The 27784-nt window shown below is 44.0% G+C and overlaps 1 protein-coding gene across 1 annotated transcript; it reads right to left on the bottom strand.

Annotated features, from left to right (window-relative positions):
- pdlim4 (PDZ and LIM domain 4) lies at window positions 1-27534 on the bottom strand. Its single transcript, XM_036524278.1, has 7 exons — window positions 27274-27534; window positions 20177-20328; window positions 11523-11607; window positions 4681-4868; window positions 3713-3870; window positions 1461-1599; window positions 1-792 (listed from the first exon to the last, which is right to left on the bottom strand). Exons 1-7 carry the CDS (start codon window positions 27364-27366, stop codon window positions 588-590), a joined length of 1020 nt encoding a protein of 339 aa, XP_036380171.1. The 5' UTR covers window positions 27367-27534; the 3' UTR covers window positions 1-587.
- Window positions 27535-27784: the final 250 nt, after the last annotated feature.

Genomic DNA, 27784 nt, shown 5'->3' with positions numbered 1-27784 from the left:
GCTGTAGTGAGGAGACAAAAGGCCTTCTGGTGTGGCACAGGAATGTATTTAAACAGATGTAATAAAGATGGCCTTTCGTGAAACTATGTACATCGAGGCAGGAAGGTTAGAGTTCCATTCTCAGCCATGTGCTCCTGCCCTGCCATTCCATGTCATGTTATATTTTTTTCATTTGATTTCATACAGAATTTGCCCCAAGAAAGATGCCATTTATCTGCATATCCAGGTATTTTAAACCACTTTTTTTATGAGATGCCATGGTAAAAGTGCTACTGATGTAGAAACAAAATCATCCCTCTTCTAGATCTATGGGTTGCAATGGCCTAATTCATTTCAGGTGTGCAGAGAAACCAAACCCATTAGGAGGAAAACCAGCCAACTAAACACACAAGTATAGTATGCTGTACTGCAAGTGCGACAGGCAATGAGAGAAACACACACACCTCTGAAATCTCCATCTCCTATCCGTATCACCATCTCCCCAGGCGACAGCTTGGATATGCAGTGCATAGAAAACCAAAAAAAATGTTACTTAGGAGGAAGATTCTGGGCGATGCAAAGGGTGACGATCTGGGGTGGGTGGGAGCTTAGACCAGCTCCACTTTGGAGTTGGGGTAGACCGCGACGACGTCGTAGCCCTCAGGGGGCTGCACCCGGGCCTTGGCATGGGTTTCGCAGTAGAGGTTCTCTTCGATGAAGAAGTACCCCCTCTGCTTCAGGTTCAGGCCGCAGTCATCGCACATGAAGCACTCCGGGTGATACAGCTTGTCTCTCGCCTTCACAATCGTGCCCCTGCGTGTGCACACAAGATTGCCAGTTACCAAAGCCTGAAGACACAGCTCTTCTGCGTTCACCCTGAACACCTGAAACACTACCACCTATGTATTTCTTACATCTTAAACTTTACTTTCCTTAAAAAATTTCTTTGGTTTCATGTACTTATATCTCTACTAGCTAGCTTGTACCTTGTCTGGCCAACTACTGAAACATGGTCATGCTGCGCTTCTAATATTGTTGACTTCTCATATGGGTATTTGTGTTGTGTTGTACTCTGCCTCACTTGTAAGTTGCTTTGGATAAAAGCATCTGCCAAATGACTAAATATATAAATGTAAATGTACCAAACAGCAGCGGACAGTCGTTTTCAGTATCGTTATTTCTGTTCACCTTAGCGTGGCTTGCTTTACTCAGCCTTATCCCCCAGGCAGAGGATCTGGCTGTGCTTCAGCATTCAGCACCTTACGCAATAATGACATGACATCACTGTTTACCCCTGGTACTGTCTAATTTGGAAATTACTGGTATCTCTTGGTTTCAAGGACAGAGTGGGTGGAGAGAAGCCTGTCATAACCGAAAGGCATATGTGCATTATGTTTCTTTATGTGTGTATGTGTGTGTGTGTTTCTGTCGACAGGCATGCTGGAGCAGGCCAGCGCAAGTGTCCCTAATTGTGTACTCACACGATGCCGTTCCCACAGCGCGTGCACTGGGGCAGCTTCTGCAGGCCGGATATGGGGCTCGGGATGGGGCTCCCCAGTTTGGGCACCGGGGACCTGACGGGCGACCTCAAGTTCCTCAGTCTGTCGGTCGGCGAGACACCTGCAGGGCAAACGCAGACAGAAATGACGACAGTCAGGGTTAACCTCGGCCGGCGGTCATCGGCAGGGAGGAGTGTTCCCTGACGACCCGGTGTGTTCTTCACACATCTATCCGAGTGCTGAGCTCAGGCGGCCTTCCACCGCAAAGACGTATCTCGACATCGCGGGTGCGTGTTACTCCCGGGGGCCGAGCCGGGCCGTCGGCCAAGGAGTGGCCGGCTCCCCCTGCCAGAGCCCTTCCTCGATTCACATGTTAAATATGGCCGCCGCGCCAGGGCTGGCACAGCAGGGGCGCATCAATTAGGAAGAAAAACGCAGCTGTTGGCAGTGCAAACATTCCACATTAAGGACCAAACACTCGCGCGTAAGTGTTACAATGGCGTTCTCCCCGTGGCCCGCGGACTGTTGCCGCGCCAAGCCGGGGCAATTAGCTCAGCTCTCTACCTCCCAAAGTCACTTCAAACCAGGGGAGGACTTCAGAAACAGCGTATTACACTGCACCTGCGGCCAGATGGTTTCCATAAGTCTGCGCCTTTAATACACATACTTTGCTACACTGACAGGCGGGCCTGATTTCAGCCGCTCATTAATAAAATTCTCTTTGCGGGGAGGCAACATGAGAAATAGCGCCACATGATCCCCCCTTCTCTGGGCCAGACTGATTTAATTTGCTAATCCTCCCAACCTTTTTTTTCCACATGTGAGGAGGGCCGTGCCGTTCGCCGGAGTGAAAGTTAATTTTATTGGCTGGGGGGTACTGATTACTGACACTGGGAGAATGCAGAAAGCTTGCGTCTCACACCCAATTAGAAACGCTTTAAATGCATCACCCTCCCCGATTTCCCTCCCGTGACACTCCCACAGGTCTCAAAGTGAGGAGGGGAAAGGATGTGAAGGATGACTTCATGTTTACCGAGACCTGAGGCCTCTCCTTTGGTGGGGTGGATCGCAGCTTCTGTTTGCTTGAGCTGACGCGAATTCCAGTAAATATTTCAAAATGATACGGATTAACAGAAAATGAAGGACTAAAACTGCAAGCCTTACAGGATCACACTGCTCAATGATTCAAATGCGTTTTTTTTTTTTTCAGCCCAGGTAGGAGGCATTGAAGAAAAAAAAAAAACACGCTCACAAGTAATCCTTGTTCTGAAATGTAAGCTAAGCCCTTGTTTCTAGCCTTTTTCTCATGCAAGACCAAGAGGACATTTCATCCACCCCAGAGCCCTCAGACACTGCAGATTGCCAGGGCTCACAGGAATGTGCCATTTCGCTCACATGTTTGGTTTTGCCTGCCTCTCAACTTTTAGCTGGACAAAAGCCGTCATTTTCAACACAAAGACGTACATTACAGCAGCTGTTGCCGTCACCAGCAATGTAGCCTTCCACACTTAAACGATGGGATTTCAGTCGGATTTTCCACCGGCAGACAGTGCACAATAACTATGACAAGGGCTTAGGGGTGACATTGTTTCCATCCAAAGCTTGTCACGACTTGCTAAGAGCCTTAAAGTGTCGTGTCAATGTAACCTTTTGGTAATGAGAGAAAACTGGCATTGTGACTAAAGGTGGTTTAATTTTAGTCTGTTACAACATGATTTTATACTTGTTTAATCCCTTTAGCACCTGTGAGTGATTAGCAGCAAATTAAAAGAATAACATGAATTGGCAATGAACCAAACCAGTCACTGTAGCTAAGACACTGTGCTGACTCAAGGACTTTAATTTGTGTTGCCGTTGATATATCGAATAATGCTTGACCTCGCAGATCTCAGACACACTATTTCAAAAGTGCACAAGAAAAAAAAAAACAATATTTTACTTTTTCCAAGCACTGTACCTCATGATACTGTATTTCAATGAGAAACAGTTGCTATTAAACCAAGCTTCAAAAGCTTACTCTTTGACATATTTACTGTCTGTGGAAGGAAAACTTCAAGTTTATGCTGCAAGTCTAAATTCTAAAGTACAAACTGTTCTACATGTCAAGTCACATCACTGGGGGAAATCTTACACCTGGCGCTAAAGAGACATTGGCTAAATTAATGCTGCTTTTCATTTGCTCTCACTGTACAATAAATGAGCAAAGCTTAAATTTATGAAGGACTCCCTCTTACCTCCATCCTCAGCTTCGAGTATGCCCTGGAGATAGCGGAAAGATCCGGACTGTTTGGGTGCGGAGACGGGCTCCTCGTTGTCCTGCAGCATCTTGTAAACGTCCGACTCCGTGTTGAAGCCATTTCGACTCCCCGGGGAATGGACTCGTGGCTCGGGACTGAAAGAGACACATTGCTGACGCCTCACGCTAAAGGTTTGGTTTAGTTCAGTGATCTGTAAGCTCACTAAGAAAGCCCCAACTCCTTTAACTTTGCACTCTGTCCCATGATATGACATAAAACAAGTCCAGTACTAATGCATCACTACACTGCTGCACATGGTAGTGCACTACTGTGACCACATAATAGTAGCTACTGTTACCTGGATAGCGCCTACAGTTACATAAACAGTTCCAATCTAATGAAATCATGGGATTGTTTTCTGACAATAAAAAAAAAAACCCAACCACCAACTCATCGGCTTTTATAAAGAGTCCGCCTGAGAAGATAAATTGTGCTGTGATGACTGCAGCCCAAGGCAAGCTTTGTTCTGCCGGATATCTTCAGCGCCAACAGGACATTTACTGCTGAAAGTGTGCAGGACACATGCTTGGCTGAAGCCTAGTGAAGGGTTCAGCTTGTATGTAAACAGTCACGTTTTGCAGGGGACTGTAAATTTCAAGCACAATTCAGACAAACGTCATAAACATGTTACCGAATCCCGGCACAGATTGTCTCCTTCTTTTTTATTATTTTTATTTTTTTTTTTCCAGGGACAGGTCAAGGTACGCTTAACGAGGCAGATGCGAGAGAGAGCGCAAGGCGCCAGAGAGCGCAAACAAATAGTGAGGCGTGGCTGCGATTTCCCCGCGCGCGGGGGAGGTCACGCCTTGGATGTGCGCACGCATTCATCACTGATCTGAGACGCCAGGCAACAGCGGGCAGCACCGGGAGGCACGGGGCGCTGCGGGCTGCCCGGCACGGCTCACCTGTGGGGAGAGCTGAGGCTGAGGCCGCCCATTTGTTTTGGCAAGGCCCCGTCCCCGTTGTTGTTCGCGTAGAGCCCGCCGGGGTTGTTGTACTGGGCGTTCACCTTCGTGCTGCCATTGTTGAGCGGTGCTTCGGGGACGTACGGCGCCGGCTTTCTGCTGGGCGCGCTTCCGATCGGCCTGAAATCCTGAGAATAAAAGGACAAAATCAAGTCAGAATACCGTCAGAATAAAGGCCACGTTTGTTCCTTCCCTGCATTTCAGTTTGCAGGTGGCAGGGTTTTTTTTTTTTTTTTTAAATATATATATATTACAGAGTTCAAGTGTAATCCACACATGCATTAACTCGCACAGGTGCTAAGCAAACAACGCCTTCCTTAGCTTGGGAAAGAAATACAATACCCTCACACTGTCCTAAAGCTCCTGGGTGAGTAAGTATTTATTTATGTTAAAAGTACAATAATCTGGCCACAGCTGCACAAGGAAGACCAGAACGGTCAAAACTCTGCACATAAATCAATATGTACACATTTTGGAGCTTCGGATCAGTATTGGATATTATTTATTTATTTATTATCTTTGCAGCAGAGCTTTCTGCCTTAAAGACAGAAAAAAAGGCCCCTGGTGTCCAATGAACTGAACAGCACTGTTAACCAAAAATGACCACTGTCACCCCCTGTGTTATTAAGCTGACAGATAGTATATAACACTACATTTGCATGACATTTTGAACGATTATATTCTTATATTCTGTTGCGTAGATATGTTTCCAATAAAGTAAGAGAAACATCAAGCTGAAACAGCACAGACTAAAAGCAGAGCTGTAAGAATCTCACTTACGTCATAGGGTTGGACTTCAACATTTATGATGCAACGCTAATACTGACATCCACATAGCACAGAGATAAGTTCAACTGTTTACAATTTCACTTCTCCTGGACTGAAGATAAAGAATCCCCCACCGCCTTTAAATGATCTAAACTGCTGGCATGGAATTTATTTGTATCAGTTTACCTCCAGAAGATACACATTCTAAATGGCTATTGAAGCATGTGTACTCCCTGCTTCTCTGTAAATATTTTGTCTGAGCTGGAGCGGCTTGTTTGAGTTGGAGCTGGAGATACGGAGAGGGGGGGTTGGGGGGGGGGGGGGTGTGTGTGTGGTGGGAACGCGCGATGCTGTGTCATCCCAGCCGCCCGGAATGTCTCCGAGAGGGCGGTGATTAGTCGGAGGTGACTCCGGGGGTGACTGCCCCCGGGAGGCTGAGGTTCATGGGCTCTCGGCAGGACGCCCGTCATCGCTGCTTCCCCCCCACCTCGCATATGTGGCCCCTCCTTGCCCCTTTCCGTGGACCACCCAGGTAGGGCCAGCTTCAATCAGGGCCCCCCCACACACCCCCAACAACCCACGCACTGAACTCGAGCCACCAGGCCATCCAAAGCGCTCCCCTCTCTGGAGCTCAGACCGCACGGGCTGCACAAAAGCAGCCCTCTCCCCCCCTATCATTCCAACCTTTCTCCTCCTTCTTCCAGGAGATTACTACCTACCGGTAATTGTAGCAGGCCTGCCTTTTCAAGTTTCTGCGTCAGTACAATAGAAGGAGGAAAAGGCTACATAATGCGGTATTGCATTACCGAGCGTTCCTGTAGCGACACGACACTGAGATTTTCCTTTAATGACTTCTTTAATCTGAGCAAACATAACGTGTGGATGGATTCCAAAGATGCGCTCATTCTCCTACACCAAGGAAGAGCACAAAAACGATTCTGTGCTCTCAACAGGATGAGGTACTCAGGTGCTTGGCAAATACCCAGACCTCAGAAACTTAAAAAACACTTTGTAGTATTGACTTGATGAGGACGAATAATGGCTTTGGTTGGTTGCTTATATCTCAGCACAGTTTTTCAGCTTGACACTTTATAACTGGCGCATTTCTTGCCCCTACATATCCAGGCCCTTGTTACTTTAGCTCTTATGACATGCACTGTATTGATCTTGCCAAGTCGCTTTGGAGCAGGGTGCCTGTGCCAAATAAATGGATAATAAGAAAAAGAATCCATCAATCAGGTCAATTGCACGTAAAAGAGGCGTATTTAAGAACCTTCGTTAATCGTCGTGCTAATGCAATGTGCACATTTTATATTTGCGTGTTGAAAATACAGTGGACATGTTGCACAGACCTTTCCATAATCTCTACTTTAGCGGTCTCTCATCTTCTGCTAATAGATATTTGCTTTGAGTGGATGGCAGATTTATTAGCCAGCACATCTGGTACAAGCCTTATAAATGTGCTGGTATGATAGCTAGCTAACGTTCTAGACTCTGGGCTGTTTTTTTTTCTCCTTAACTTTCGAGTTCCCTTTAGATAGAGAGGCTTAAATTTATTTCATTAAACAAATCATGGTACATAGGGTCTCTGATTAAACAAATTTATTTCCCCTATTTGGGGTTGTTACAAGGATCTAAAAACAGCAAATGTGAAGCACACTTAATGATAGCAGCGGTCAGTGTTGACACACTCAGTCCACATTTCATATGTACCATTTTTACGTCATATCACAAGATTAATAGCCTGGCAACCTTATCTTGTTATTTTGTCAATACGATCCAGCTTACTGCTTAGTTGCTAGGCCCTGGCTGTTACAGTGCAGCTCTTCAACCTGGGTTTCACAGGTATTGTGAATTTGGACAGCTACATTTCCAGCTATCAAATGCTCTGTTACGCAATGACTTGCGTAACAATGCAGCAAATCTCCCCAAAAACAAACGAAGGAAAAAAGGTTTTGAATAACCGGGAGTAACTTGTTTTTAATGATGAGGGGGGTCATTTCTGGTCATGAATCAAAGGGTCATCGGATTTTGCTGACCTGTTTTGCTATGGCAGCCAAGCGTAGCCCCCAGTCCCAGGTGACTGAACACGATGACCCTGTGTTTGAGCTGGGAGCATGGAGAAACAGAGCCCATTCCATTTTGAAATTGAAGCAGCTATTGGTTGACGGTCTCACACACAAATAAAAACCTAAATGTGCAAATAAGTGTCTGACAGCAGCGTCAGCGTTGCGGCCGTCATGCACAACAAACGCCGAGCAGCTTTTGTTTGAGGCAAAGTAGCAGGAAGGCCTAATTGAAGTCATATGTCTGCCTTTCGCCTGTGAGCTTTGCCTCTCTGACAGTCTCCTCTTGCCTCACAGTAATCCTCAGACCTGAGAAATTAAGCTTTTCGCATAGCGCTCCGCACTGCTAACCAAACACAAAAAAGGCCTTTACTGCTGCTGTTTAAATTACCGGGTGTGCACGACGGCGGAAGCCACCAAGACGAAAACGCGTTTGAGGCAGCAGGCGACGGCTGCGGCCTGGGAGATCTCTGTCGCTCCTGAATGTGCTGACAGAGGACTGACCATTCCGTCCAGTGAAAATAAAGATGTAGACATTTCCCGGGATTAGGGCTTGATTAAATAATTATTTCACCCAATTCTTAGACCTTTCGGGAAAACAAACATCAAAATAAGCTGGGTCGCAGGTTTTTTTGATCTAGAGCAGAATATGGTTCCGGTACGATGACCGTGACCTCTCTGCAGCACTGTGTTGATTAGACGTTTTGGCAAGAGGGAGAGAGCTGAATTGAACCGAGAAACATAACTGGCAGACATACTGTATCTGAGGAACCACATAAAAGGCACCCCGTTGAGAGTGGAAATTTTAATTCTACCTGCAACACAGCCTTTACCAGGCCTTCTCTTTACCTACAAATCGTGATAGGGCCATATCAGTTGGGAAAATTGTGAAAGTAGATTTTGAATACTGATGTCTGGTGTTTAAGGAATTCTTTCAAACTGCAAAACTGTCAATGTAAAACTGTTTCTTCTGTCTTACAGTCAAGTAGGCCTAAATTTTCAGTGGAAAAGTAAGGAAATCAGCTTCACACACACTAATAATTGTCTGATGAACATGTAACAATTAAATATGAAAAAAAGGGAAATCTCAGAGAAAAGCAGACAGTCATATCTGAAATAAAAGCTACTTGTTCCATTCATGAAGGAGATTCTGTCTTGTCCTGGCTTTCTGAAGTTACAAGAATTCCGAGTAATGAAAAAAGCCGTGCTTGACCCTAGCTGTCAGAGCTAATAAATGCTAGCTGAGAGAATTCCACCTCTCCTGCCAGCTTGGCAGAGTGTTTTGAGAATACGACTGTAGTGACTTGTATTTTATGGTTTCCACATTCTCAAATTCCGTATTTTCCATGGCCACTGCAAGTCAACAATAGAGATTCCATCCAGCGTCGGTGAAAAGTCAAAAGTGACTTCCCCTACTGCAGATCATATCTGTTCAGCTTATTCTTGGTGTACGTTATCAGAGCAGATTTCATGAGCGGTAACCAGGGCATATGGCAGAACTCCAACAAAGCCTGTACCATAGCCTTGGAGTAACCCTTATTTTTTTCTTTAATACAATTAGAATAAGCCTTCAAATAGCTAGATGGGACACAATGCCACAAATGGTAAGAATACTCATGTAATTTCCCAAGGACATAACCTCCGAATGGAGGATCAACTTGATGTGGAGCACAAAGAGGACACACCTCGTCACTTCCATATGTCACTTCCTCTCCTGGAAATGGGTTACATTCAGGCCAGTCGGTCGGAATTTCCACTGAGGCACTTGGAAGGTCTCTGGCACGCCTCTGATTATGACTAATATTTCTTGGAAAAGATTTGCATTTAAGGTGCCATGACCCTTTTATCTGACATCATCACCATGTATTTAACCACTGCAGAAATCTACTATAGGTTATCCAGTAACCCTAGGAGACCAGACGTCTCCTTTTCAGGTTTGCGAGGCCCCATTGTTGCCACTGATTGGATCCCCAGCTGTGAGTATGAACTGGCCTGAAACAGTAGCCAAACCTCTGCGTTTACCTGGCAGAAAGCGAGTAGGACAGGACTCAACTCTCAAACCTTTCTGTGTCAACTTCTAAAAGCAACAGAAAGCAACTCCTTTTCACATCTATATGTGGCTTGCGTGCATGATCCCCATATGTGGATATGATGTTCATGTTGATCCTTCCTTCCCTACAGTCTGGAATTTCCTAATGCTAATCAAAGCAAGATTTTCACTTTTGCTGAGGTGGGGAAATACAATGTTCCCTGTCCACTCCCTCGGTCAGTAGTAAGGGATGCATTGGGATTTTCATAATTCTTACCTATTGCCATGTAGGATTTGACATCATGACCCATTACCGTTTACACAGTCTGAGTTTATTAATATTTATTGCACCAAACACGTACCTTACCATAAGATTTAAACAAGCACCTTATTTCAGTGCTTTAGAATGATGAGACCTTCATAAAATCCTATTAACAATTGCACAATAAATCCAACAAATGCTTTTGTCTGCACTCAGTAGTAGAGCCAATGACAACAAAGAGCTTTTCTGAGCTTGTTTTTACTTACAGTGGCTACTTCAGGGCCTGTAATAATAGAATAATATATTGCCTGAGTGGATGTGTTGTTCTTATTAATTATGCAAAAACCTGTCTTTCATTACAACGGTTTGCTCTCCACCGAGCTGTTGATATAAGCCACATGTCTAGAACAGTATTTTCTATCTCCGTGTTTTCTATCTCTGAATACTGCAGCGTTGGGAGGAATGGAGGATGTCTGAGTGTTGCGCGGGTGGCAGGCAGAATTCTAATCTGTTTCTGGCAGACGCTTTTATCCGAAGCGAATTACAAGTGAGTTTCTGGATTATAAACATCTGACTAAACAACACAGAACTGCAAAAATAATTACTCGCATATCACAAAAATAACCACGCAAGTCAAACAAACACTGCAATGTTGCCCTTACCACTCTATACAGTGGGCTGTAACTGGCTGCATGCAAAAGCTCCCCATGTAGTATTGGCCTTTGCTTAATGAAACATTTGTTTGATCACACAAATTATATAGTGTATAAATCTATCTACTTTTTGGCTTTCCTGTGACTGCATCATTTATTGTCACAGAACAGTGAAATATATCTACATCTATATTTATATTTATTTCTGTCATTGGAGAAACTGATACTTTAGAAAATGAGCAAAAGGGTGACAAATGGCCCTAAATGGTGTGATTTGTGATTAATGATCATGAGACTATTTTCTGTGTCGCATATTTTTTAGTTACCCGTCTCACATTCATCATCGTGTATTTTACATAGCTCAGCTGCTTGGACAGAAACTTGGCAGACTCAAGTGGTACTTTTTGCAGGGGACAGTAACAGTCAAATCTTGCTGTCGCCTCAACAGAAGGCCAGAAGCAAATGAAGAAGAGCTTTGCTTCTTATTTGGTTCTTGCTGCAGCAAAACAACGGCGCATGACTAAAAACATTTGCCTTTTGGAATAGAGGTTGAACCAAGAACTCACAGTGGTCCTTACAGATCCCTCGGGCCCTTATTTCAAAGAGCTGGGGGGTCCCTGGTGTCCAGGCTAAATTCCTGATCTCAATCTGCCGATCTAATCACCCCAGTGATTAGCATTGTAATTAGCCAAATAATTAATAATGATTAATAATTAGCCAGCAGTAGAATTAGCCAAATACATCCCTCCCCGTCCACCACAGATGGCGTGTGGTGAGTGTTTCAAAATGGCTGCCATGCATAAGATAAGTTGATGTGGCATAATGGTGGTGGCTGAGGTGAGTCACCTCCTCCCCCCATCCCCCAAACCCTCCTGCTGCCCACTCTCAGAGCTTTTGAAACTCATGAAAAGTACAATATAAATGCAATCCAAATTATCCAAAGCATTATTACACCCTGTGTTTATTTTAATATCTATTCATGATCATGCAAGTGTACTTCCTACCTGCAGCTCGGGTTCCAGGTTCGCTCTGAATGGACTTGTTTTTCCATCTTCCAAAACAACGGGAGACCAGACCTTTCTTTCTGACCTGGAAAAAAAATGGATCCAGAAGGAGGAATTAGGAAGGTCTCCTGTCACGCCGGTGCTGGAGAACGTGACATTTTCCAGTGGCCGGTGTTCTCGTTCGGAGGTCTGATACAGCGAGGTTCCGCGGGCCTTTCCGCTCGGTCCAGGACTTTTCCTGTCACAAAGCCTACCCTAATGTTCTGCATGGCATTCAGCTGTTGGTCCTGCTACTGCAGTTTCCCTTCCACAGATATGTTTCAGAGGGCTGCCATTAGGGGCTGTTTTTACTGGACACATTCCTTTGCAAAGGGACTTCAAATATGGGATCAGAGGCCTAAGCGCACAATAACGCACGCTGCACTTACACAATATGACTCAAGCAAGCAGAGAAAAATGATGACACTAACCTTTCATTAAATACCACTAATAACAGTCAAATGCAAATGGCGGAGTGGTGGGTTTTAAATGGCTCATTGTATTCCAAAGTAAACGTTATTGCCTTTTTTATACTATATCCAGTGACAACTATGGTGGAATGCTTATTTTTTTCTCTCCCTTTCTTTTCTGCAGGGTACGGAAATGGAAGAAGGGCTGTGTTTGCGCTGTGCTGGACATATTCAGCGCAGCACAGGCATGAGTTACCATCCAAGCCACCTAGTGCGGTTCCTCCGCACCAGCGTGCTGGTCTGGGACAAACCAGGAATTTCATTAATCATGCTGCGCGGATGGCTTACAGTCCAGCACAGAGCGGTCATTTAAACACAATTCCTCATCCCATTAGAGACTCTCCCACAGAGTGCTAAGAGGAAGGCACATTAGCAACATGCCCAATAATGGCGCTTTATGGATTTCTTCCATGACTGGGAACGCCACAGGTCGCATTTTGCCCAGCATAACTCTATGTATCAAAAAAAGAGACTTCAACTCCACAGTGAAATGGTTTCTGGCCAATCTGACCCAACTGCGCATGAGAAATCAATGTGGATGGCAGCACTGAAGCTATTGTAATTGCACAGAGCTGCAAATGCCTATGGTTATTAGGCAAAAAGATACAACTCCGTAGCAGTTCAAGCAAGGGCAGAATTTGCAAAGCTTTGTGTTTTGTGAGTCAGGTGACATGTGTTTTTCAAACTGATGTATTCTGCATGCTGGGAGAGGACCCTCAAGACAATACTGGAATCATTACGCATTGTTCAAAAAACTGATACTGACAAAAACTGAAACTGAAAGATTCTCTGCTCAGGTTCTTTCCCGGACAAAGTGATTAAAAATGTCCCCAGCTAAATGATTCAATCCTGAAAAATTGCAATATTCATTTCATCAGAAATCAGATCTTGCATCGCAATCACTTTATGTAGTTCTTTCTTTATTTGAGCAATTCGGGTGAAGTATATTGCTCAAGGGTAAAATGGAAGTGTCCAACTGGGAATTTTTCCAGCTCCTTATCTACTACATCACACTACCACCTTGCATATACTTTGTGATGCAAAAATGTATTCTTTAACTCCTTGCCTCACATTTACATAACTAAGAAGGTCTGATTATGCATTTCTCTAACCCACAAAGTGAAACATAAGACTATGAGCCCATGACTAAACAACTGTGGATGTGAACTTTTACAACCAAGAACACTATAATTCACAGCTTATATGTGTTTCTTGGACAGGCCTTAAAATTTATTGTATATATTTCACAAACCAGACATGTAGAGTGAATTCCTCACAAAGAGCAAAGTGCCTGTAGTAAAACCAATGCTTTAAATAACGTGTCTGCTCACATATTAAGACCAGCAAATGATTTAGGATAGTCTGGCCACTTCTGGAAATTTCTGACCATTAAAGAGAGAGGCCTGAGCAACTGTTTCAAATTCTTCGGAAGCTGAAGACTCTTATTCGTATGCGTGTTGATATTACATCTGCAGCTGCAATGCGTTTTCCAAGCTTCCAAATGGACCGGCTGCATGACATCAGCTCGCCCCAAATGGACGCGGCCAGAAGGCCGACAGGCGAGATTCTTAAAAAACAAAGCGCCGTTCCGCGGTTTTCCTCTGTCCCGGGTCAGTCACTTACACCTACACAACAGCATGCCCATGGAATGAGCGCAACAAAGAGGCCTCTGTAACCCTTCCACTGGTGGAAAATTCACAGCTCGCGGGTTGATGTCACCCCGACTCCGCGGAGCAGGGGCTGTGGGGCGGGATGAGGCAATGCTATGGAACGGAGTGGAGCAGACAGAGGTGCTCGTATCTCAGCGCTTTCGTGTGGGCGCCGCGGATTGACGACCGCCGGGTCCGAGGGTCACCGTTTCGGCCCAGCCGAACCCAGAGGGTCGGCCGTGATGTCCTGTATCCTGCCAGGGCCGGGCCTGCAGACAGATCTGGGACGCGGATTTTTTACTCGAGTGTCTCGTTTCCGTTCGCTACCCGAACGTTTGAAATGGGAAAGCACCCCGCTGGGAAGGAATATTTCATTTTCCAGCCTGGTCAGTTTTGCAGGATATGTGTTTCTGCTGTGTTTTGTGCAGGGTCAACTGAGGTAAGGACAAAGATGGAAATAAAAAAGAGCAATTATCCACCATTGTACTGAGTTTAAACAACAAATGGTTGATGTCAAATGCAATATGGATCACTATGCAACACTCAATAAATATCCACCTGTGTGAAAAGTACATAAAAAGGATCTAGCACTGAAATGCAGAAAATACTGTACACATATTTTATTAATGGACACTGGGTACAAATATGTTTACTAGCACTGTGGTGGTGGACAACTGATGTCATCATTTATTGCATAATAAGCTGCAAGAATGCATAAACAACAGGCATGGATACTAGCCAGACATTTTCACATAACAGATTGCATTTATAAAATACATTTTGAAGATCTGGAATCGCCTTACAGTGAAGAGGGAGGTGATTCATATAAACAATTACCAATGTGTGGCACCCTCTTAGGTAATGCACATTAATTTTGCACCAGAACTTTCAGCATATATCATTTGAGGTAAAGAGGGAGGGATATATTTAGGTGTATTGGGGCCTGATTAGATGGGCAGATTGACAGAGTCAAATTTTTGATTCGGCCGTTACACCAGGGAACTGCCTAATCTTTTCAGTAAATGCCATGGGATGTTTAATGAACACAGTGAGCCAGAACCTTGGTTTGATCACTCATATGAATCATAGGTACTAATACACAAGTAGTAATAAAAATGTTACGGGAAAAAAAACTGATCAGGGGCATCTATGCCCTTGACATTTAACCAAAATTCTGGGGAATGATGAGGAAACATTTGTGTCGAGTTTTGTCAAGATCCACACATAACCAGTTGAGTCATGGACCGGAAATTGGAACAAATAATATCAGCAGCCTCTGTAACGTTGACCTTTGACCTCTGAGTTATGGGGAAAAGGGAGGACAGTATTTGTGACACTTTTAATCAAAATCCATGCACAACCCGGTCCTTAGAGAGAGCGGAAACGGCTTTTGTGACAGAAGGACATTGGACTTCGACAGAGGGGCCCATAGAGAGGGAGCTGGAGACAGAACAGGCAGACATGTTCTGATAAACACCAACTGAAAACACTCAATGGAGCATATTGTTTTCCGTCCCAGTCAGTAGAGCATATCCTCCTATATTGAGTCAATATGCGAGGGATTTGAAGGACTCTGTGAGATTTCAAAGCTATGCGGAGCACTTGGGAAGAACCTGCTTCTTTTCACTGGGCATCAGTGCCAAGGCTGCAGGAGGAGGGCTGGGGCGGATATTCCCGCAGAAAGGTATTTGCTGCAGTGAGACTCGCAGAAAAGGAAAACTGACACCTTCCCCATATATGACACATTCAATCTGCTGTCCTGCCGTTCCCAGCTCATAAACGGGGAGCAAACACATATATCACACCAAAAAGAGACAAAATAAAAATCTCGCAAGTCCCCAGTATGCATCCGGCCTTCAGGTCATCGTTACTACTTTTCTAAAGCATTATAACTTTCCCTTGGTAATATTTTCCTCCCTCTGGCTATTCTGCCCGGCTTTCATTTCCTGATTCTGGAGATTTGACGGAGGCTGTGAACGGTTTACTTTGGCTGTGTGGGGTTTCGCTCACCGCATTAAGCGGAGGAGAGGTTTGCCACAAAAAGAGATGCTGTGCTGCAGCACTGCCATTGGGTCATTTCCTCCCATCTTTCGCAGCTTGGATTGAAAACTGACTGCCCAGTATTTTCTACTTTGACTCTTCCATGCTTTAATTGGGTGATTTTTTCTCCCCTCATGATAGCTATCCTGTACAATAAATCATATATATGGGTCCTTATGAGAACAGTGACTGAAATAGCCGATTTGACATTTGACTCAGCCCTTCCATGAGAAACTGTTTTGATTCCACAGCACACGCAATACACAGACAAAAAACAAGCTTTTTACAACCCCCTTATCAGCAGGGTCAAACAGCCAGCGTCTGACTAAGACAACAAGATCGATGCCAGAGAGACATCCAGAGTCATCTCGCCCCGGCTCCACTGCCGACACCGCCTCAGGATCTTGAGGCTTTCTCCCTTTTTTTTCCCCCTGAGAGGAACCACCCCGCCCCCCAGACTTGTTCTTTACTCACGACGTGTCATCACGAGTCACCACCATCGAGTCATGGTCACAGTCGGCAGGCCCTCCCTGCCCAGACCTCATGACTCGTGCCTCCTGAACCTTCCAGGCCAAGAAAGGCTGGCGATGACATCATGCCACTTCTGAGGAACCGGCTTTCCTCCGTCCCAGAGCCCTTCATGGCCGCAGCGCTTTTAAAAACGAAGAGGTGGAGGCTCTCACAGCAGGCTCACATCCTCAGCGACACGCCAGGAGAGAGACGTTTGCGACTCCTTGGCAACGCGGTAAAAGACGGCGACAATGTTTCAGTGGAGGCCCTTGGCTTGCACACGGCACTGACACCGCGGTGAACTCGGAGTGCGCCTGCTATCCGAAATGCCAAATCTTTCCCAGCGAGCCCCCCACTTTGAGGCCACTGCCAGAAATACAGTGCAGAATTTATGGAGCAATATTAATTCACACTGCCGCATTGAGAGATGATATTAGAGGCTTCGAAAAGTGGGACAGCTAAGCTGAAACAGGCAGCTTCAGTTGTTCGGAAACGGACCCGCCGCCTACTCCCTCTTCCCTCTCACTGTAATACATGTGCTAAAAAGAACACCCCTTGATCCCGACGTAACACTAGTATTTGAAGCAACATCTATTTGCCTGCTAGAGCTACACTCCTGGCTTCCTTCAGTGCAGGATATATTTATATGTCACAAAATGAGGATTTGCGCTTGCTTCACTCAGTTTCAAGGTCTCCAGTCAGACATGAAGGTCTCTGCTGCTGCTATTTTAAACGGATCGAGCAGAAAAAAAAAAAGGTTATGAAACAATACAGAGGCATTACGACGACATTCTTGTACATAAGTGCCTCAGGCTTTGCTCCTCTCGCAGCAATTTGGGTTCACAGCAGACGTGCACGCTCATATATTTACCCAGAGGCACCACCAGAAAATTACAGATTTCCCTGTCTTGGCTATTTGAGTGCCTTCAGTTGTTGTTATATAATGACAGCTTGGTCTAGCGCTCTCCACATCATAACTCTCTGCGACTCTCTCGGCACAATTGGGTTTTATTTTGGAGGCGCTTGCTTCACTGCATTTCCAGTAAACAGCATTCTCATCAAGACGAATGCCATGTACTCTATGAATTCTCTCTCTAGCTCTCTCCCTCCTTCTCTCTCTGTCTCTCTTCCTCTCGCTCTCTCACCATTGTGTATTATATTTTATATATTGTATGAATAAAGCTGACATGCAAGGAAGAAGTAATAACTGATATCTTCTAATGTAAACTCCTACTTGGCAAGTTTCTCTGGATAACAGGGCCTCCTAACTGAATGTAAAGACTCCATACATTTTGGATTTTGGAATTTAACATCGATCACTTTTGAAAGAGAGAGGAGTAGTTCAGACTGAGGCTAGATAATCCTCCGCCTGTGGAATTTTATTCTAAAAGCTTGTTTCTTATAACTCATTCCTCAGTCATTCCAAAAGACGTCACAGAGAACTACATGTCAAGATGTGCAGATGCAGTAAAGATGCCACAACTGCAAGCTTATCAAGATCGGAGATCCACAGCTCATATTTTCCCTGTTTATAACGTTGACCTACATCTTTGTATCACCTCTGCTGCTTGGGTTACCCGATGTTTGAAATTCCCTCTTTAAGTTACATAAAGGGAAAGAAAACTGCAATGCCTCAAAGCCTCTGCTCCATGGAGTGAAAGCTAATGCTGCGCTACGCTATAAAGTCCATGTAATTGAAATTGCAGCCACACATAGCACAGCAGAATCTGGGCTGGTAAAGCCATTCCAGTGCCCTCCCCGGATTTTTCCTCTCAGGAAGCTACGGTGCTCACCTCTCTGCCCCCGTGTGCATGCACGAGCAACTTGGACCACTTCAGGAAGGACTGGAAGTCTTATCTCTGCAATCCAACCCGCCCGTGGCTCAGCAAGGCTGTTCAACAGTGTTTGCTCATCGTTAACTGCCTGGAGGTCACGTACCAGCAGATACCAGGCCTCGTTTTGCATTGAAAAGCCATTATGTGGCCTAGTTTCGGTGTGCGATCATGTGAAGCCACGGAGACAAGATACGAAAACAGGCTAACTAACAGATGACGCGAACAAAAGCAATTATTCACTCTTTTCAAGAACACTAGCCAATCATAATTTGCTGTTGCGCTCTCTGTCCAATTATATGCTCAGCTGCCTGGCTTGTTGAAGAAATATACTTCTCTGTACCACTGAAAATGCATTTAGGAGTAGATGTGTAAAGTGTATATCAGAGCGAGTTTTAAGGGATAGATTCACAAAGGGGCGATAAATGTCTTGGAGTTATTTGCCGTGTCATGGAATTTGATGAAAGCTGGAACAGGAACAGGAACTCAGACCCCAAACTTCTATAAAAAGCCACAAGAAGCCTCCCGCCTGTCATGTCTTTTTATGGGAGTGCAGTTCCCAGTCTAACTAAATTTCATCACTTTCATCATTGGACTAATATATCACCCCTTTTTTAAATCTACTCATTATACTCCACTCCAAGGCAATTTCTCTGAAACGCCTGGCTGTTGCTAGCGCTTCAATAGGACTGCTCATAAAGTCATTCTAAAACCATAAGGTAAAACATTATTATGGCACATCTGGGTTGTAATTGACACCACCCTCTAACTATTTCTGAACACTTTACATGACACCAGATTTGGGCGAAAAAATAAATCTCACATTGATATTCATTCAACAGACAAAGTCTCTTTATGGGCAAATGTTACCCTCTGAGGAATATCGGCTGCTCGTTCCCTTATTTGGAGAAAAGCAGCAGAAAGTTCAATCCCCCATCCTTGTCATCTTAGCCCCAGCTTCCTCGTTTGCTTCTCATCTGAGCCTTTGAAACCCTTGACCGGTGCGCTCTGGACAGTTCCACATTCCTTCGGATTTATTCTACATCCTCGGCTGCAGTGGAACAGAACCCCAGTGAAGAACGCAGATCACCACTGAATCCCACTTTTCCAGAATGTTAATTACTCCATGCTTCCATTACCCTCCCGAGAGGAATGTTCCGGACAACCTCCAGTGCTGTCAGTCAAATTGTAAGTGGCGGAAGTACATATCTGGTATTATCTACAGTAGAGTGCCTACAATAAATCCCTTATAAAAGTCTATCACATTGACCAATCACATATTTCAAAAATCTGGGATAACTGTCATAACTTTTTACATGGCTCACTCATATTGACCCTGATAATCCGGACCCAAAGTGTGTCCCGTGTCACCTGGACACAAAGCACTGATCCTTACGTTATGTGGATGGCCCAAGAACGGGCACAGAGCATGAATATGAGGCATCCAGATGTGTGAAAGTTCAGAGAGGCTTCAATGCTTCGTGTCAGTTTGTTTTACAGTGTCATGCTGCGCAGATGCTGCACAGATTCTGCAGAGATTCACTGATCCTCATGGCATGCAGGTGCAGAGAATGGCATGAGCCATCCAGATGATTTAAAGATCAGTGAGGCTGTGCAAAAATGGCTTTAAACACAACCATACTTAAAGCATGTACCACTGATCTGGAATATCGGCTTCCGCTTGAGACAAGGTAGAATGTAACTACCTAAGGGTTTTAAGGTAAGGAAAAATACTTGAAATTATGATTTTTTCCCTCATTCCCTCAATCTAAGGAAGGAGACAACATGCAACCATGATAAATGCAGCTCCTGCAATTTGGAGGGCTCCGTTACGTTTCACATTAACTGCACAGACAGAACACTAACTCAACAGTACTTGCATTTTCGCTGAATCATTTTAAGAATGGTGACCTTATTCATTCATAGTATATTCCATATCGGTTAATGTGACAATCATTAGCACTTCATTAATGGATTGAATTTAGACATATGCAATGTAAAAAAAAGCAGTAGCAGTCAGCAGTATTTTAACAGGGGGTTGATACTGTGATGGTCTAAGCAGTTCTTACACTCTGCAGTTAAGAGTTCAGATGAACTCTGACCCTCGGCACTACCTGTTGACGGCCAGGACGAGTTTATCGGTGGAGGCCTTGATCCTGTTCTGGGCCTCCATGTGTGTCATCGTCTCTGTGGCGTCCCCATTGATGGCCAGGATGGTGTCCCCGGGGCACAGGTCACTCTGTGCGGCTTTGCTGCCAGGCGTAATCTGACACAGATGAACAAAACGGGAGAGAAACGCACACATTAGGGCGGTGTGTGTCACACCTGCGGAAAGGACAACAATGTGGCAGCATATGATATTACACCCGTTACAGTTCCACCATTTGCTCCCGTCAGTTCCAAGACAGCAGCACAAAGGCACACAGCAGGAATTGAACGAATCCCAGCAGACATAATTCAGAGATCCAGCTACATCTGGAAGCTTGAAACAATCTTTTCACACTCTAGCCAGGAGAGTAATACAAGTGAAAAAACCAAAATACAGCAATGTTTACGTCACAGTTTTTTTTTGCTTAATGAGGGAGTTAATGCAAAGTGAAGTTCAACACACACATGGCTCTTGAAAAGCTGGATGACAAAACACAGCTTCCCTTTCTGTTTGCTCTCAACCCCTGACATATTGTGACTTTGTGGAAGTCCGGAGAAAGGTCCTCTCAGAGGGGGAGGTCTCACCTTCAAGAGGGGCCTTCGTTTACACATGTCAACAATTTTTGGTAATTATCCCACAATCCCCTCTGTGCCTGCACAACCGGTCATCTGGATGTGGCGGCAGAAGAGTTTAAACAAAAACCCGCCCATCACTACATCCTTCGATACCACCACGTCTTTAGTTCTGTGCTTGCCTCTTCACTCTACTCCATCTGGGAGGTTCTCTGAGGCATTAAAAATAAAACAACAAGTTTTGCAAATAGAGCCAAAATGGCGGGAGGAGCTCGCTGCAAACTTTCGTTGCCAAAATCGAGCATCAGTAAAATGCTGGCAGGCAGTGTGAAAAAGCTGATGGAAGACACAAGAGAACCCCCTCAGAACACACTGTTCTCCCAAGCATTCACAAAGACAAGGGGATCAGAGAAAAACATGCAGATCGATCACCCTGATGACAGACTGACACTGTTACGCACTTATTTCTGCATTATTTCCTTCAAGGGGAATGATGCATAGCCACTCAGCTTCAAAGGAGAGTAACCACAATTAGATTTTTTAAAGATGTATAATGCCTTCTAATGCGTTGTCTGCCACTCACTGATGCAACATCAAGCTGTGTTGCTGTTGGAGCCAGTGCTTGGAACGTATCTGCACTTTGAAATAATATTTTGACACTGCAGGAGACAAATACATTGCAGCCCACTGTATGAAGGTTCTTAGAAAATGCACTGTGAAAATGTGGTAACTTTATACCTTGACAGCAAACAAGTCTTCGGTCCCTTAAAGAAGAAGACAAGTTGTTACTTCTCATGGAAAAAAAAAGGTTAAAGAGCTCTGAGTTCTTTTAAGAAATGTTTTTTTATGCTATGTTATGCTTTATTCCATGCTAAACTTTCAGTGAAGTGTGGAAGTATGCAGGCACATACTTCAGTAGCAAATGAGCACAAAGAAAAAGAAACATTTTCTTTATTTCCATCCACAGCTCATGCGAATGAAATGCAGGGGGCCCAGACGGCGTAGGAACCCTCATTTGGAGCTCTTGATTCTAATTTTGACATAGGCTCAACTGTGAACAGGGAGCATTGAGCCACAGGGTCCCTGCCTGTGAAAACAGTTGTGTATTGTGAGCCCTCTGGCAGTGGCATGTCATGTTCGTGAGTGTGTTATTTCAGTGGGACCAAGCCAACCTCGGGGTCAGGAATGAATTGCCATCCATGACTCACTGTCCCGGCTGGCTTGTAGAAAAGCCCCTAATTATCAACACACACACACACACGCGCACACGCACACACACACACACACACTCACACAAATGAATCTGACACTTTCAGCGGAACAAGCAGGCTTTGTTTAATGAAAACGTCTGGGTTTCCAAATAGACAGGTTTGAAAAATGTTCACGTTGAAGGATTGTCATATGAGCACAGGCCTGTGCATTGACTCCACCTCCTCTTTTTGCAATTCAATCCCTTTCAAAGTGACTTCTGTATGACACATTTTTGCTCTGAGTCAACTACACTTCTAAAACCTGCAGTAATGTAAAATAACAAACAGAGGGCACATTGATGTGTAGAGTTAATTCCCTATGTAATATGAGAAATGGAGGGTTTCCCTATGTAATATGAGAAATGGAGGGTAATTAGTACAACATTTATTAAGTAAAAAGAATGAAAACAGAATCAATCTTCAAAACTTCATATGAAACCTTATTTATGACCTACTTAACAGCCAGCCAAACAGAGAGACAACAGCCTGCTCTAAGCCTTATTCAATTAAATTTCTCAGACTGAAAGTGAAATTTACTACATGGCAACTAATGCAATCAAAAGAACTCAATGTTTCTTTTCTGTAGAAAACTGTGATATAAGCAGTCGTTCTATGCTGGTTCTACACTAAGTGATAACTGAAAATTATGGTAGCCTATACATTTACTCACTGGCAGATTTTTTTTTTCCAGCAATAGCCACATACCGCATTTTGAAAGTGACATACAGCAAATGATATAATGCAGCACAACAACCAATCGGATTGCTAGGGGGAGCACACCCAGCAAATAAACATTTGCTGGGCAGATGTGGGATCAACGTCGCTCAGTCGTGTGCAAAATGTTGACAGGTCAAAGCTTTCTGTGGTGTCATCACTGCACATAAATATCCTGTTTGTTTGGACAGTTTATTTTGTGGTCCCGAGAGAGTGCCACATTGTTAGAGTGCTCAGGCAAGCACAGTGGTGGATAATGCTGGCTTTTCGGCATCGGCATTTGATAATACCTCTATTGTTTCCCGTGTTTAATGTCTGAAACCGTGGTTCTAGATCTGGAGACATTTCAAAAAAGCATTAGCAAGTAAGCAATGAGAATTCAAGTGATATGTTACACTGACTTATTATATTTATAAACTGTCTAAATTCTGCCAGTGACACAAAGAGAAGCAACTGTTGAATAAATACTCTGGTGTTATTATTAAAGAGAATGAAGTGCTGGGGGTAACTGATTCCAATAAACATAGTAAAAAATGGTTATGTGCATACTTCTAAATATAACTTAGTTAACTAAACATCTGCATCACGTGGATCCACTGCATATCCAATTAGTATGCCACCAAAGGCATTGGATTGTTCTTTCTTTCAATTAAAACTGAATTTCTAAAACTAGAGGTATACATCATATACATACACTGGAGGGTTTTGTGGCACTATGAAATACATCCACATGCTAAAAAGATCAGTAGCCATTCGTACCTTGTTGAAGGTCAACTGATGCTTACAAAAAATGTCACATGTTTGTCATTTGTTTATGAACACATAAGCTAATCTCAAAGCACAGCTTGCCACTTAGCGGAAACATAAACTGTAGAAACCCTAGACCTTTTCAAATAGAAACCATATTGAAGATGCTGAGTTACTGCAATTCACCGCAATATAACCAGTTCAGTTTCTATGCTTACGCAGTTTTGCTAGGGCGCCTCTCCCCTCTTTCCCCTGACACATAAAAATATCACCAATTTGATTAAAGATTGCTTTACGCCCTGAGAAAATAGCAGCCGAGGAGAAAAGGGCTTTGGGGACAGCACGTTGATAAATCTCATTTCCTTTGAAGTCACATGGCACTCTGGAATGCGGGAGGAATGGTGGAGAAAACGCTGAAGAGCACAGGAACAGAGTGGCCTGCCCAGAGAGGTGATGGAAACACGTAGCCTCACTCCCAAAACAAGTGCAAGGCCTGCTATATTACCACAGAGAGGAAAAGAGAAAAGAGAGGGAAAAACAGACACAGGAAAACAGCCACAGCAGGAAATGTCTATCAAAACAGCGGCGTTTGTAGCCGAAACAATTACACCACTCAATCAAAGATGTGAAAATAGAATTTTAAAATGCCTGGTATTAAATTGAACTGACTCTGGACAATACCTGTTGGTGAAAGTCTTTCTCAAGCTAAAATGCTTGAGGGCACTGGTGCCTTGGATGTACAGTATGTGATACCTGTTACGGCAGTATGTTCTCAAAAAAACCTGCCTGGGCAATGAATCTTTCAAATGAGTGATCCAAACTTGCTAGTCAATCCTGATTAATTGCCTGATTGAGAAATCTGTCCAAAAAAAGCTCTAGAGCTGTTTTGACCTTGTGCCATTTTCACATTTATTTAACCTGGTCACTGATTGGGAGTGTCGACTGACATTGAGCCAAGAGTGAGCTGTCGGCTTAAGATGGAGACTGTGAGCTGTTCTTAACACCTCTGCTTTATGTTACGTAGCCAGAAGTTGTTCTGGGAAAGAGTGTTTGTTGATGCACACTGTGGACTGGCAGGTTTAGTTTTTGAGATTTCGTCTGTTTCAGTGAGGATTTATCGCACAACTGCAACTTTCCGCACACTCCCACAACATGCTTTAGCGATTTGGGCTGCGGTCTTACTGGCCCCTTTTGCTCCATAGACAGTAAATGAAGTTCACTTACGCATGTCATATCCTATCTGTAAAAGAAAGATGTTACACATTTTTTTTAAAAAATAGCACCTTTGCCACAAACAGCTGCTACAGTTCACGCAGTCTGCCAGGACCCCAAATGTTCATGGCCTCAGAACGCAGGTGTTTTAGATCATTAACTAGGAGAAATGTACTGTGAATCTCTGCTACTTGGATAGCGCTGGCTACTTAAGATAAATGGAAAATCCTTGCAGTGTTTCACTGCTTAAATATGTCAGCTTAGAGCTGGGTAGCTGCTTGGAGTAACTTGAGTAACTAATTTGTAAAGGAACAGTTGTATCATATCATGTGAAAGGGTTGTGTCTACATCACATGTTGGACGCTGGGAACGGCTACATAATGGGACATGCTGTGCAGCACGGACTACAGCATTTGCTTGCTCTGCAGACGTCCTTATCAGAAAGAACTTACATCACCCGCATTTTACACACCAGCAATTCGTACAGTGAGGTATTTACCGAAGCAATCTGGGTTAAGTGTGTTGCTAAAGGGTACAACAACAGTGTCCCAGCTGGGAATACAACCTGTTCCTTTTCAGTTGCAAGCCCAGTTCTTTTAGCAATGCACATCACCTCGTGAAGCAAGGGTATCGGTTGCATGGCAAGAAAATGCAGGCCCTGGATAGATGAACAAATGGGATTCCTCTTTCACTTTCTTATGCTCGGGCAGTTCTTGTATTTCTATATGCACACACAAAAAACATAACACATCTATAATACACAAAATGGAATTTAATTACATACTTGGTTGAAAAATATACACTACAAAATTGTTTGCTAATATTTTCAAATTAAGCAAATAATAAGGCAAAAGAAATATGCGCAAATCTATCCTGACCACTAGAGCTAGGCTGTGTTTCTTGGAATTCCTCACTGACGTCATTGGCTAATATATTTTGCGAGAAGGCTGACTGCAGCAGCTGAATCCTACTGGTAGCACTGCGGTGCAGAATTCACAGTGTTACCATTCTTGTCTGCTATGACATAGCAGCACATAAAACCAGCAGAGACTTGATGGAGTGCAGCTGATATGAATGGCAAACTTCATGTACATCCTCTTTACTCTTCCTCAACAGCAGTAATTATACCAACGGTTGGAGACACAGTAATGAAAAACAACCATTAAACTGGTCACTGCAAATGAGATTTAGGATTATACCCTCTGGTTGCTCAAATGGCTCAGGAGGGAGGGCGGAGGCAAGCAGCCGTGGCAACACCTGGAACCTTTCAAGCACACCACAATCACTGATGACAAACAAGAGTCAACACCCTTCCCACGCTGAGTGCCAAGCACTGTTTACACTGCAAGACCGACTATTCTCCTCTGCCTCACTTCTTTCAATGCCTTGTTAGTGAGCTTTTTGAACCACACTCTTACCCCACTGCATGCCTGTTTGCATGGTTTACTAATAAAATGTCACTGGAGTTTTATGGGTATGGCCATTTAGTGAGCACACAACCTAATACATGGGCACATATCTTACACTGCGCATTGCATGATTGAAAATATGGAAGCTGTTCACATAAAGGACCTTCCTCCAGAGTCCAACAGTTATGCCCCTCCCAGGATCTGAACCTGTATCCTTCTGGGTTCAAGTGCAGCTCCAAAATTTCTATTGTACACTTGCAATTCTAGAGACAGCAAGAAACTGCTCGTAGAAGAGGTCTGGTATCACCATACAAGGCTATAAAAAGAATCCGCTTCTTCGCTCTACTTGTTTTCTTGATCATATCACCTAGAATTAAAACGTTTGTAGTTCATAAGATTGGGGACCGTTCGCTGCAAAACGTTTTTGTACACGCATAACTTTGTTAAGGAGTAACTTAAAGATCAGCACGTCCGTTAATAGCACAGAATTACTAAATGTTAACAAGCACAAGGAACAATGGAAAGCTTTAGGCTATCGTTATTGAAGCGTAGCATAGAGTAATGAGTGCAGTGCTTCAGTTTCTAGTAATACTACAAGATTCATTCATTCCACATTGCCTAGAGAAAGAGCATTTCATTTCATTCAGCACATTAAAAACTACGCACGGACTGTAGAGGTCCTTGAACAACGGATTCCTTCAGCAATTAATTAAAAATATAACAGTTCGTGTTCAGATAATCGAAAAGTAAAATACTCATAAAGGACGAACCCTCAATAATTTCTTGACTGTCACTTCACTCATTTTCTTCCTAACCTAACGTCGATACAAATCGTTAAGGACCAAGGACCAAAAACTAAGAATTCGATATTTCAAAACCTTTTGTATCAACTTCAGCTTACGATTCGCATTAGGTTCACGACTGTTAAAATTAGTTAAACTACGCTAACTTCCCGCACGGTCAAATCCAACGCTGGGTTCAGTTCTGACCACAGGGTGAGCACCGCTCAAAGTAAAAGAGGAACAAACTCTCATGAAGTCACCGGCAAATTTCCTTTGAATACGCTTACTCCGTAAGTTTATAAGCAGGCTCGACACTCCGCCTTCCTACCTAATATTGAAGGAGAAAAGTAAATAAATAACAATAGCTATTACGTACCCTTGAAATAGTTAAAGGTGTACTAAAATCCCTTCCACCCACAAGCCGAAACCCCCAAGGTGAGGGTCCGTTCAGGGTTACAGTCTGGGACATATCTCTGGGGTGAAAATATCCAAAAGTCCGCGCTGAAAACTTAGGTGCACTGCCTAGAAGCTGCTAGGCAACACTGTCTCTCTAAGAAAACTTTCTTCGCTCACTTGATACAAACTTAAATAATAAAAGCCCTCCTGACGTTTCAGAAGGGGAGTTGTACTTTGTAGCCGCCTCGCACGGGATTGAATGGGAGGGTGAAACGCGGCGCTATGGCAACGGTCCGGATCTTTGCGGTTGGCGATGACAGTCCAGACGGTTCTGCCCATTGTAGTTTCAGAGCTGAAGGAGCCAGTGTCGGAGACCATGTTTCTAGACAATTGCACTACAGTGCCCAGAGGGCCGCGGACATTTCTTATTTAAATAAGGTGTGGTTTAACCGTGGTCGAAGTGGTACTGGCATGATGAATGAACAGTACAC

The sequence above is a fragment of the Megalops cyprinoides genome, chromosome 3 (genome assembly GCF_013368585.1).
Source record: "Megalops cyprinoides isolate fMegCyp1 chromosome 3, fMegCyp1.pri, whole genome shotgun sequence".
Taxonomy (NCBI): Eukaryota; Metazoa; Chordata; class Actinopteri; order Elopiformes; family Megalopidae; genus Megalops; species Megalops cyprinoides.
This window is presented reverse-complemented; position numbering and strand designations above follow the sequence as displayed.

Coding starts and splice junctions, on each gene's coding strand:
- pdlim4 (XM_036524278.1), bottom strand. CDS start 27,366: ATGTCCCAGACTGTAACCCTGAACGGACCCTCACCTTGGGGGTTTCGG. Junction 20,329..27,273: donor CACCTTTAACTATTTCAAGG/GTACGTAATAGC, acceptor CATCTGTGTCAG/ATTACGCCTGGCAGCAAAGC. Junction 4,869..11,522: donor ACCTGGAACCCGAGCTGCAG/GTAGGAAGTACA, acceptor TTTTATTCTCAG/GATTTCAGGCCGATCGGAAG.